This window comes from Leptinotarsa decemlineata, unplaced genomic scaffold (assembly GCF_025532065.1).
Source record: "Leptinotarsa decemlineata unplaced genomic scaffold, Ldec_3_MD MMD2_tig00004307_RagTag_RagTag, whole genome shotgun sequence".
In the NCBI taxonomy this organism is placed as follows: Eukaryota; Metazoa; Arthropoda; class Insecta; order Coleoptera; family Chrysomelidae; genus Leptinotarsa; species Leptinotarsa decemlineata.
The window spans coordinates 13,548,343-13,562,307 of NW_027412606.1; the positions used below are offsets into that span (position 1 = coordinate 13,548,343).

General features: G+C 33.0%; 1 protein-coding gene across 2 annotated transcripts in view; it reads left to right on the forward strand.

Moving 5' to 3' along the window:
• LOC111517946 (protein apterous) overlaps positions 1-13,965 on the forward strand; it is a 279,607-nt gene that overhangs the window by 189,190 nt on the left and 76,452 nt on the right. For both annotated transcript variants that reach the window (XM_074179019.1, XM_023174247.2), the window contains exon 3: positions 7,669-8,096. In XM_074179019.1, the coding sequence (XP_074035120.1) occupies positions 7,669-8,096 (428 nt within the window). The remainder of the gene's footprint in view (positions 1-7,668; positions 8,097-13,965) is intronic.

Consider the following 13,965-nt stretch of genomic DNA (forward strand, 5'->3'; position numbering starts at 1 on the left):
GCTGTAAAAAAAGTGTTTTCAATAGATTTATCTTACGCCAGAGGTTCCGATTTCTATCATTCAAGTTTCATAAGTTTGTTGACTGATATAACGACTTCTGCTGGACCAGAACTGAAGGTTATTCGTTTAAGACATTCATATACCTGAACTCGCATTAAAAGAATCGAAGAAACATTTACAAGTGTTCAAGAATTATTTACACGATTGCACCGTTACAATTAATGTTCCCCAGCATCGTTTCTCCTCCACACTGGACAGGAAATCTAATTCAGATTGACACCTGGCCTACAGATATGCAGTTAACTTGTAAACTTATGATATGTCTTATGCAAATTCGTTATATTTACTTATCCAACTTGGCTGAATACGTCAATAGAAGTTCGCACTAAATTACCTACGGAATGACTTCATAGGAATGTTACATAAAATATAAGAAATAAAACTAGACCGCTCAGAAACGCAAAGTACTCGCATGTAAATTACACTTGCGAAGGTAAAAAAAGGGAAAAAAATGATTTAGTGCAGAATTATTGTTTATGGCTGCAAGCTACCATTACTGCGTAAATTTAGTATTTTTTACATGGCTGTTACGTCTTATATATTATATTCACATGGAATTGAATTTATTAACTCAATTTCGAATGCAACATTCTTCATAAATATTCTGTAGAGCTACTTCCATTACTTTCCTGAATATATTATACAGCGTATAAGTGAACTGGACAGAAAATTATTGCAGTGATGATTTAAAAATGTTTTCATTTAGATGATAATATGAAAATGACCGTATGATTATTGGTGACGAAACCTATATCAATTCCGATTTAGATAACCATGAACTGGAAAGATAAAAATGCAGATAAAACTGAATATTTCAGTTTTCAGCATTTCGGTCTCATTATTATAGAAATTGTTCACATATCAGTGCCAAGTTTGAGAAAAAGCTATCAATTAACAAAGTTATATTTTATTCTTCATCCTATTTTTTCAATATTTACCAACCTCACCCAGTTAGTTGGTATACCGACTCTGTTGTTACTTTCATTCAAAGCTATTGAGTCTAAAAACTTGAGAAAAAATAATTGAATAAAATTACTAGTAGTTTAATCATCTTCGTTGCGATTCATATTAGAATAGAAATAATGGAGTGGCTAATGAAAAGTTTCGGAGAGGGAAGGCAGATGTGAATTTTGAGTCTGATCCATGCGCGATTTCATACAGTCGAACACGATTGCACAGTCGCACAGTTGCAATCTACATCACTGAAAAAGTGTTTGCATATTTTCTGTTTTCAGTTCCTCTGCCTCTCCAACCGAATATGTTCATATGTTACTGGAAAGTGGTACCAAACAGAGTTACTATTTTGTCTTCTTTTTACCAATATCAAACTTTAGTTGTTCGTATTATCTACATGTTATCGACATTTCACTTATTATTGAAAGAACGGTTCTATCAACAAAATTTATTGCATATAGGTCGATGTTGTTTCCGAGCTAACTTTTTTACAGTATAAGCAATATGAAATGATATTGTGCATGTAGTTGACTGGCTTGAAGGACGGCAATACAGAAATCACCCTGTGAAACGTTTCAATAGTTTCTCACGAAAGACTATCAGATACATTAAACTTTCAGTATCCGGCGAGTACCTCTGGAAATTATTCTTATTATTACTCAATAGATATCAGTCAGTGTTTTAGAGGATAACTCATAGACTTCCTCAGGGTAATACTTTGTGCCCACCTCTAATTATGATTTATCTTAATGATATTGTCCTTAAACGAATGTATCTGTTTTGCCGATAATACTACATTTTACCATTTTGAGAAACTTTGCAATTCAGTTGGTACATATACCAGAACCAAGTTAGCATCATCAGACAGCTCTCATAGTCATCTCATGATGATAATTTGGTTAACGAAACGCGGGTTGAGACAGATTATTTTTGATGAAGAAAATTTCATCTACTGAAGCCACCAACTTGTTTAAGGAAACGCGCGTCGGGAAGAGTATTGCATTTCTGATAACTGGAAAAAGTGCTTGTTTCGGATTTATTCTACGCCAGAGGTTCCAATTTCACCTTTAAGTTGGAATTTACATATTGACCAATTATGTAGAGAGCTTTTCTATAAATTATATCAATTGTGGCCTTCAAAAATATTCTAAACCCGTTTTTTTCTACTGACCGTTCAATATTTCACTCACATCTAAGTTATGGTACCGTCTTAGGAATTACTCTACCACATAATTTCGTGTTTCTGGTGCTGACTATCATGCGTACAAAATACCTTCGCCCAGTAGTTATATTCATCAATTCAGACTGAAAATTTTATTTGTCGAGTGATAACTGTTATCACTCGAAGACGGTTGTTGATACTTACAATACTTACAAACGACGTGAAGTAACTTGGTGAAATATTTTCTTATTTTCTTCTAGCTTTTGCTTTTTTTTTAACTCATCTTGATTATTTTGTTTTCGTCTTATTTTCATTGTTTGTATAGGCATATTTTTATTTCAGGTCACAATACTTCGTTTCCTTTACAAATAAGCGTTTTCACATTTTTTAATTTTTATACTCTTCGCTTATCAATATGTATTTAATTTTTCCTGATTTAACTAAATCATAAAACAAACGAAGCACACTATTGAATTGATTCAGGTATTTATACCGCCATGACAATTGCACCTTAAACTTTTTCACCCAAGTAAACGTTAATAAACTGACAGATAACCAAAATGCCCTAATTGTCATCGCTGAAGATTTTTTTGATTTCACCGCTTTACTAATTATACTCTTCATTTTTCTCATACCGTGAGTCGAGAGACTTTGAAAAATAACGTTCAATTGAGTTTGGAAAAAAATACAAACTATGTAATGAATATAATAATAATAATAATAATAATACTGATGAGCAACATTGGTAAGGATTAATTTCAATCCGCATTCTCAGTGTTAATAAAATCTCACATTTAGACTGATATCCCAGTTTCTGTAATACTCGAAATAAATTATTTTTAATATGTAGTTCGATTTCATCTGACAAGTTCTGCACCAAAAAATACGTTTTCCATTTGTAACCAACGAAAGCTTTCATGAAAAAACAAATTTTCAACTTCAAGTCAAACGGTTTTACGTCGTTTCACTAAATAAAAGATAGATGTTGACGTGTAACAAGTTTTAATCATACTATAAATCAAATCCGTGATAAATTCTCATGTAACTTGACTGCAAAATAATAATACTTATTATCATGCCCTATAAACATAAATGCGGACAAACGAAATGCACCCTACTGTGTTTTGACAAAGAAGCTACAATAATGTTCTCATAGCAATACATATATTACTATGTCAAGCTTAATCTCAGTTATCCCAATTGTTTGGAGTCAGTCATTGTAAAAAGTGGGTCGTATGTTCAGAAGTACCAAACTTTAGAATAATATACGTTGCTCCATGCATAGCCTCAATGGTTTTGAAGTTCACTATTATATTCTTCGTCAGAGGCGGACTTGTATCGATTCTGTCAGGGATTGAAATGGATGATGATATTTCATTTCACTCATGACAAATGTAAGTCGATACATCACCATTCTCCATGAACAAGTATTTAAATTTCTTTTCGGGGAATGGAACCAACAAAACTTTATAAAAACAATATGGCTGAATCAAGAGTATATTGAGTTGATAATATTGTTATGCGAAATTTCACTAAACTACATTTTCTTTCTCTATTCGAGAACACGAATGCTTATCTCGTCAAAGCTGAATAGAAATAACTTCAAAATCTCATCTTCTCATGTTCAATCTCTCATCTTTCGTAAATAAATATTCATGAAATCCCATAAAAACTTGAAAATTACTTAATGAACTAACCAACAATTAATATTTTCGATCTGGAACCTTAACACAGAAAACTTGGGAGGTTGATATAATGAAAGTAATACCTCCTACTAATACAATTCATTGCTATTTCTACAATAAAATGTATTAGTGAATTATGATATGAATTTTTACTAAGTATCTGAAAGTTCCATTCAATTTGTCCGTGTGTTTTTAAGATTGAATTGGGTGAAGAAAGTGATCATTGCTATTGAAGTCAATCGATAAATTGAAATTAAAAAAGATATTACTGGTTATCAATCAATGATATTTGGTTCTCTCATAACGTTCTAATGTGTCTTGACTTGAAACTGCTGAGTCGTCGGAATACCACATTAGGCCTATGGTTGGGATTACTAAAGATGATATTATACAGGATGTTAGATAAGTACATTAAAATATTCAAGTGGTGTACTCCTGAGACAATTTTGAGAGAAAAGTCTATATGAACTGATGTCTGTAAATGCTTCGTTTTGTATATACAGGTTGTTGAATTGAATTTTTCTGTTCGTTTTTTGAAATTAACTTTTGCAGAAAATAAGTTATTTGCACAAACTTTGATATTCGCAGATTTTCTGATGTGGGAAATCATAATTTTGTATTAATTTTCATGTAACATCTAGAGGGCGCTGCGTACGCTGTCACTATTTGTTCCAAATTGTCCTAATTTTTTTGACAGTAAAATTTTGGTACTTTTCATGAAAAAACCTAATTCCCACACCTTTCCTAAATATAAATAGTAAATTTCCTCAACAACGCTGAACGTGATCGTTTTCGAGATATTTACAATTTTCTATATCTATGCATTTTATTTAGCTCTTAGGGTGCTAAGTGAAGTTGCTGAGAACATTACAAAAACTGAGTATGTAGTGGATCTCGTCAAAATAAACAACTTTTCCCTATAAAATGTTTATCGAAAAACCATTCGTTTTCGAGATACAAATAGCTTCAAAAAATTTATGACAAAACCAACCATGTATTGAGTGGCTTCCGGGTTTTGCCGTGGTCTTCTTTGGTTACAATCTCCAAACGTTTCAACTGCAATTGCGCTAGTCATCTTCAGTGGCGTGGTCAAAGTACTCTTCTTGACGTGTCAGTTGACATGTCACATACTCAGTTTTTGTAATGTTCTCAGCGCCCTAGGAGCTAAGTAATATGCATCGATATAGAAAATTGTAAATATATCGAAAACGATCATCTCCAGCATTGTTGAAAAAGTTTTCCTTTTTATTTGGAAAAGGTGTTGGAATTGAGTCTTTTATATGAAAAGTATCAAAAATTTACTGTCAAAAAAGTTAGGGCAATTTGAAATAAATAATGACAGCGTACGCAGCGCCCTCTAGTTGGCACATGAAAATTAATACGAATGTATGATTCCCCACGTGAAAAAATCTCCGGGAACTAAATTTCGTGCGAATAACTTATTTTTTGCAAAAGCTATTTTTTTAAAATGAACAAAAAATACAATGTCAAGACCCTGTTTCTCCGACACGAAGCATTTTCGGACAGAAGTTTATATAGACTTTTTTAATTGTCACAGGAATATCTTATTTGTAAATTTTTACGTTTTCATGTTACACCCTGTATACCCGACGTGATTTCTAAACAGCGTTTTTCTCGTACTTTTGCTATCACCAAAACCGTGGGTTCAGAAAGATATTATTCAAACATTCTTTCAGTTGTAACAACAGGTCAGTTCATCTCATATCTGTGTTTCAATACACAAGGTTTAGTTTTTAAATGATATGATTATTGATATATCTACCTATTTAGAGGAAATATGTGTTTTATTTAAATTATTCATTGTCAGGATACGGAGACATTATTTCATTTTGAACGATGTTCATTCACCTTGTAAATTTTAGCAAAATATTCGATAACAAATGAGACTATATTGAAAACCATTTTCAAGTAATTCTCTGTAGTCGGTTCATTGTAATTTGCCCCGATCTTTCTTCATTTTTTATCAATTACTTGTAATCTACATCTACTCAGAACATTTAGTAACGTAGATCACTGATCAAACAAATCGCGGTTATAAGGTAGATATTATGAACTCCATTCTTTCCAAAAATCTACAAAAGCAAGCCATGGATATCGTTATATTTGGGTGAACCAACCATTTTTTAAAGAAAGAATGCGTATCTTACAAAACGAATAATAGTCTAAGTGAATTTATTAAAAACAATAAAGACAAAACTTCGGTGTCGGATGGATCAGGAGTATATAAGCTGATTTGTGGCTCTTGCTCTGAACTGTATATTGGCCAAACAGAGAGAACATTTTTCCAAAGGATTAAAGGACATAGAAGTAGTTTTGTGAATAGAAAGACCAATTTCACATTTGCAAACCACCTTTTAGCAGAAGGACATGATTTCAATCGTGAATACGACGTGTTGCATTCAGAAGAGAAGAGTTTGAAAGTCAATCTTCTAGAATATTAAGAAATCAATACATTCAGGAATTTGGGTAATTTACGTAATGATCAACTACGATTGAACAAACTTCACGTTACTGAATATTTTTGTCAAATGTGGAATCTGAGACATAAGCTCAGGTAATTTAATTCATCACAAACTCAGGTAAAACTCAGGTACTTGAAATGTAGGTACTGAGCCTGAGAGTGTAAATGCCCATTTTTAGGAAAAGGGGTTGATGTTTTAAATGGCATAGGAACTCAGTTTTTAGAAAAGAAAGGTTTTCTGGCTTGCTAATTCTCCATCTCTATACAAATATATGTAGATCATGTAAAGAAGTAACTTGTTTCCTTCCCTTCTTTGAGAGATTTATACATTTTTGTATCAAGATGGAGAAGAAGAAAGCCAAAAAACCTTTCTTTCCCAAAAATTAATCCCTCCTGAAAATATACCAATTCAATTTAAACATTATACTCAGTTATATAATATTGATCTGGTCATGCTCATGTAAGTGAATTTTTTCTTCTTTCATCAATTATGTTGTGTAGGAATCCTGTGAATGATATCTGAATAGATTTCATTACGAATATTCGGAATACAAACGGAATAGAAAGAATATTTTTCGTATATTTCAGCGTTCATCTGAAAGTAGTTGTTTGTGTAATTCAAAGTTTATATAAAAATATCTAATTCGAGAGGGTTTCTTCTTCCAGTTTATGTCTGAAAGTTACTTCTTTACAATGATCTGTACATCTTTATGAAAAGTCAATTTTTGAAATTGATTGCTTTTTCCTTTCTTTGGAAGATTCCCGCATTCCAAAGCCAAAAGGGGCAGCGAACTCCTGATGACTTTACAAGTTCTATTTGATACCATTCTTTTGTTCAACACTTTACTTAAAATATAACAGTAGAGGGAAGTCTGTGAAAGAGACGAGTTTTAATGCAAACTTCCTGTGCGAATATGAATTATTGTTCTTCGCCGATAGTTCCGATAACGAGATCTGTCGTGAATTTTTTCTTATATTTGCCGTGAAAAGAGTTTATTAGTGAGGTATTCATGAATCTCGTTTATTAGATGCACATTCTCTACGTAATGAATACATCAAACCTTTTGAGATGAACCGTCACATATTTATACGATAGCATGCGTTTTCTCTTCCACTACACTTAATAACTGTAAAAGATAGTTGAAGTCATTGATATAAAACAAAAAGATTACCTATACCCCCGGTTTCTGTTACTATATCAAAAATTGTTTGATTTATGCGCACTAAAATCCAAGAGAGAAGATGCTGAGATGAAACGGGATGTATATTTAAGTAAAGCTGAACATTTTGAAGCTCTGGGAAAATAATGTTTGTTTCTGTTTCAGATTATTCGGTATGAAAAGATGCGGAAGATGTCAGGCGACGATCTTATCGTCAGAACTAGTGATGCGAGCGAAGGACTTAGTTTTTCATGTGCATTGTTTTTCATGTGAAGTTTGTAACGCGATTCTGACTAAAGGAGATCAGTTCGGCATGAGAAACGGCTCGGTGTTGTGTCGGTTACATTACTTCGAAATGCCGATGTCGGAATCGATGCCGGCGGGGATGTTTCCCCCGGGCCTTCACCACTACCCGCCTCCGTTCCCGAGTCCCGAATTTCACCACCACCACCCCTCGTTGCCCCCGCAGACGGCCGCCGAACCGATCGGTAAAGTCCCTCCCTTCTTTAACGGCGCGCCGACGACGCCACGACAAAAGGGACGACCGCGGAAGCGGAAACCCAAGGACCTGGAAGGTATGACCGCAAATCTAGGTAAGACAAATTATTGTTTATTAGACAGATGGTTCGGATTAAAGTGGTTTGCGGTTTTTATTGCTTTATGAGAGGCGAGACAAGGTTAGGTCAAGTGCAGATTAGTTACTATATACCACATGGGTTTGTTTGGTGCACAATTTCTGTACATTACCGGTTCATTTTTAAGTTTCAGTTGTGTATGTTATCACAATCTGTTTGAATAAATTCGTTATATAACCATATTCGAGTGATTTGTTATAACAGGATTCTGGGTCATGGTTCTGTAGGTTGTCTCTATTAGGTGAAGCATCATAATAGGGTGTCATTAAATGTTTAGGACATTGTGATTCCTCAAGGTCAAATACATTCCTAAACACATTTCTGTCGGTAAGCTGATTTTTAACTAGCTCAAAAGTATCTGATAAAATGTTGCATATTATTGATAAGGGAGATTTTGCAAACCGTTGTTCTTTAGTTTTATCCCATACCTATTTTAACTTTGATTTTTATTTGTTTCTCGTTTACAATAACAATGTGTTAATATTATTTTACTTTTGACATTCATAAGGTTTCCAGAGATATACGAAATTGACATCTTAAACTTAAATGAGCAAATAGGTGGGTACCATGTAGGGATTAAAATAAATTATATTATTTTTTTAAAGAAAATTTCCAAATGAAGCCGTCGGTATGAATTCGATACGTAGTACTGTTTGCACATATATTTTTAAGTACCTACTTGTCGTTATATATGTGCTTGAAACTCAAGAAGCTCTGGACATTGTAGTGTTTACGATCTCTGGCTGAAATGTCGATTCGGTATATCCCTGAAAATACTTTACACACTCTTCAGGAGAACACAGCTAAAGTATACATACAGAGAAAACAGACATTCGTATCAGCGAAACTTCTAGAAAATCGCTCCAAATGAATCACCCTCTGAGAAACAGACAAAAAGATGGTTTTATTCAATATTATGATACATTATGTTTTATTAAAATTTACGAAATTATATAAAAATAATGACATGCCGACGGAAACATGACAGTCATACATACATGATTGAAAAAGTTTCGTTAAAAATATGAATAATGTATTTCCGATAACGGTTATATAACCAACAGAAACAGGCATCAAATTGAATTATAATAGACCATTTTCAAAGAAAGGTCGTAGATCATGCAAAGAAGTTACATTCAGATACAAACTGGAAGGAAAATCTCCCCGAAACAACTATATACTTTCCTATGAAACAGCAGCATTATACAACTAAAACTTCATTTAGTATCCAGTAACTTAAAACGCACTCTATGGAAATGAACAACACTTTTCAACAATACTATACCAAAAAATAATGATATGAATCAGTGTTGTCAGGTTGATACAATCCACAGAAATTCTCTTACATACTCCGTAAGAATGTATTTTAATGAAGTAAGAAAATATCTCCATTCAGATCTTGATTTACGAGTATATCAGTTGCGAATTCGATTCTATTGAATAATACATGAAATGTTATTGAACAGTACATAAACTTTTCCAGCTACTTGTACGCAAGTCTTTTCGTTGAATATATGATAGCAAACGTTGCTCAATCATATAGGAAGAAGTGACTGCGGATATTTCAAAATTTAATTTTTCATATCCAAAACTCACTCAAGAACAAGTATAATAACTACTCAACATGAAAGAACAATAACAAAATAGTAGGAGACCTAGTACTGCTAAGTTGACAGAATACACAGAAATATTGCACCACATAACCTCATCATATTTGGAAGCCCGACAGAGTTGTGTGCATTCAGAAGTTACACAAATATTCACACTCGGCAACACGCAGAAACTAACAACCTTTTGACGTCACTTAATTCAGGCACATGTTCTATTACTTTCTAGAGTGGATACGTTTTCATTTCTCAATATAGATTAATTATAAACACTTTTTTAAAATGACATAAACTGATTTGAAATACCTGAAAAAATCTATAAACATTTGAGTAAAATAAATAAATAAACTGTAAACGAATTATTAAAATATCTAGGCAAAAGAGAAAGATATCAGCAGTTGAAGCCTACACTAGCGTGAGACGTCATCTAACAAGACGACGATGTTCATATTCGGTTAGTTGTTCTAATTCCTACTTCAAGTTTTTGAGTTACTTGTTTCGCAAGTGTAATAAATTTCATTCATTACAATAGTTGCCATACGATGTATCACAACCCCCTCTCCTTTTATCTGAAAAACTGTTTATAGCGTTATTTAGACAATACTTCAGTACTACAAATGATGCTTTTTTTATGTTTATTCTATCTGACTTTGATATTTGTTTCAATCAAACGTTAAGAGGGGGGACTTTTTATGTCCGTACTCTATATTTTTTACATACTGGGAGTTTATACTGCGAAAAGAGCATATCACGCTTTGGTAGAGTCTCACTTAAGGTGCGGTATACCTTTTTGTGGGTGTGTGTAACCTTAATTTGCTGGAGTCTGTATTTTTATTACAGAAGAGATACGATACTTGTGCAAAGCTAAACCTCGTGACTCTTGCAGGCAACTGTTTATAGATAAAAAAATGTTGACGGTTGTAGTTCTTTTTACCCTGAAAACAGTGTGTTTAATTAAGAAACATTTTGTGAAACTTGAGGTTACCACCCATCACTATACAACTCGTCAGAGCATGCAAAAAAATTTAAAATTATCTATCCCTTGCAACTCTCTGGTCAAGAACTCCTTATTTTAGAATGGTGTGAAAATGTATAACCATCTGCCGAGTAACACTAAAGAGATAAATATTGATACCAATCAGTACAGAAAAATTTTTGAAGAAATTTTTAGTAGTAGACCCTATTCCAGTTTGACTAAGTTCTATACCGATCATTTTAACCAAGCATGTTTTATGTGTATGTATGTTTCAACCATTGCTTATGGTTTTTTATTCAGTGTTTGTATACTTTAGTTTACATTATATTTTATCTATAGTTTTATATTCATAGGACATTTATGTATTCTTATATATTTATTCACTAACTTTGTCAACAATTCGAACATCTTATCATTTTCATCAGAGGTATGAACACACTAGTTGAGGTTTGTAATTCGAAATTTTACTAGTACTGTACAGTTTTTACTATTGAATATTCCACTCACAGGTGATGGACTTGATTCACTATCACCGAAAACTGCTACACTTGACAATAGGAAGTCTGCTTACCCACAACTGACACGATTGATAATTAATAAAACTTGTTGAAACACAATAATGCAAATACCTGCAGGTACAACACTTTCTGAAATTATATGAAGATTAATACCTTATGTCCGATACAAGGCGTAAATAGCCATCAGTTTGTGCGGTGAATAAATTAAGCGGACAGACGTTTGATATGCATTTTATAATCTGACCATCACGACATTATAATAACTGCTAGGGGAGATTGGAGATATAATCTGTATGTATTTTGTTGAAACATTTGACCTATCCTATTTCTAGAAAACTGAAATAAATCCGAAATGCGTTTGAATTCCAATTACACCAACGTCACTTCAACTTTTTTGAGGTTCTTATAACCTTTTCAATAACTGATTCTATATGTAATCGCAATAAAATACTATGATGAGTCCTATCATTGCGTATCATCATAGTCAAGCTCCCACCTAAAATTACTCATCGAAATTTTGACTCAGATATTGCTTGAAGTTGTTGAATATGTTATTATCTCAAGAGGTGATGGCATCCGATATTGACAGTTAGCTAGAGCATTTGCTATTTTTAGAGCTCGGTATATTCATGGAAAACAAAAAATGTACCTTCTTTATTAATGTCATTCGAGATTCAAAATAAGGCTATTTATTACTTATACAGTGCGTGAAAGCCAAATGGAATAAATTCATTATTTCGGTTACGGTATATACTTTACCAAAATAATGAAACACGTCAAATTTAAATTATAATTTGACATACTTCAACGGAAAAATGCTAGCCCTACCTTCAACCTCCTTCAAATGACAGATATAATCCCAATTTTTTAAAATGGGAAGTATAGGCTTGTGATATATCGCTTGGAAGGTCTCTTCATTCTCTATTCGAAAATGTTATCGCTTTCAAGTTTATTGCAACAATTGAGATAAAATAAATTGAAATCATGTGGTTACCGAAATTCGATAAAATATACTCAAAACTTATTTCATGATGAGGTATTGATAATAAGAAAGTAGGCTAAAACCATAGCAATGTTCTTTTTAGATGGTATCCTTTAAAAGAATGTAAATAGTTTCCGTGGCAACGTTAGTTTAAAATGCCTTGCCGACTTGTTTTGTATGTTACAACATCAGTTGTCAGTATTTTAATTTAAGTTTGAAGTTTTTTAACTTCAAGTCTGACAAATGGTTAGATTAACGGAAATGCTTAAAATTACAATTTTGTAAATGATTGGTTACGGAGATAAAACCCGAATTCAACAGGAAGTAGCTCGCAAATTCCATGAGGAATTTTCTAATTTACTGCCTATATCTCAAGGAACAATAAGCAAAATAGCAGTTTCGCGAGCTTGGTCATGTGGGGCAGATGAAAAAAAGCAGCTGATTGATGAACTCAAATTATATGTGATGCTTGAGTTTGAGGAAAACCCACATACATCGAGTAGACAGACAAGCATTACATTCAATGTTAGCCACACACCGTTAGTAAACATATTAAAAAAAAAATGCATTCGTATGAATGGATACCTACTCAGGAGCTCAAGCAAGATAATTCTGATAGAAGAACTTATTTTTGTTAGCAAATGAACATGTTAGATAACATTATCATCCAATTAGAAGACGTTATGTTTTCTGATGAGTGTACTTTGTCTCTTAACGGTTATGCTAATCGGCAAAATTGCCGCTACTGATCAACAGAAAATCCTCACTGGATGAGAAAAGAACACATGCAATACCCTCAAAAGGTTAATGTTTGGTCAGGAATTCTAGGAAACCATAATCATTGGTCCTTTTTCTTCGAGGGCAACTTGAATGGCGATAATTATTTGGCACTACTTCAAAATGATGTCATTCCAAATTTAGCAAATTTATATCCTGATTCAGGAAACCCTCAAGTATCAGTGAATACGATATAGTTTCAGCAGGATGGAGCACCACGACATTATCAAGTTATTATCCGGCAATACCTCGATACAACATTTCCCAATCGGGGGATAGGGAGGCGAGGATCCATTGAATGGCCAGCGCGATCACCTGATTTTTCATTACTAGATTTCTTTTTATGGGTGTATGTGAAGAGCAATGTGTACAAAACTTAACCTTCAGATTTGAATGGCTTAAAAGTACGAATAACGGTTGCGATTAGGTCGGTCACGCCTGATATGTTAAATAATGTTAGAAGACAGTTTTATTTAAGATTAGGATGTTGCCAAGACATTCGCAGTGAAAATTCTGAACATCTACTTTGTTAACATCCATAGTTCTTTTTCGTTTTCTACATTTTATTACATTTTGCATTACAATTTGGTTTTTGAGTGTATTTTATCGAATTTCGGTAACCACATGATTTTAATTTATTTTATCTTAATTGTTGCAATAAACTTAAAAGCGATAACATTTTCGAATAGAAAATGAAGAAACCTTTCAAACAATTTTTCACAAAGCTGTACTTCCCATTCAAAAAATAATAATGAATTTATTCCATTTGGATTTTACACACTGTTTTTCTAGTGAAAAATTGAAATAATTTCAAGTAACCTAAAGAATATGATTTTGACTTATTTTTTGCAACCCCTTCTACACTCTATTATTGTTGAATACAGTACATTTTTTCATTTCAAGTTACCTGAAATAACATAGGGAAATATTTAATGAAATAAACTGTAACCTGTAACCAAACCTATTC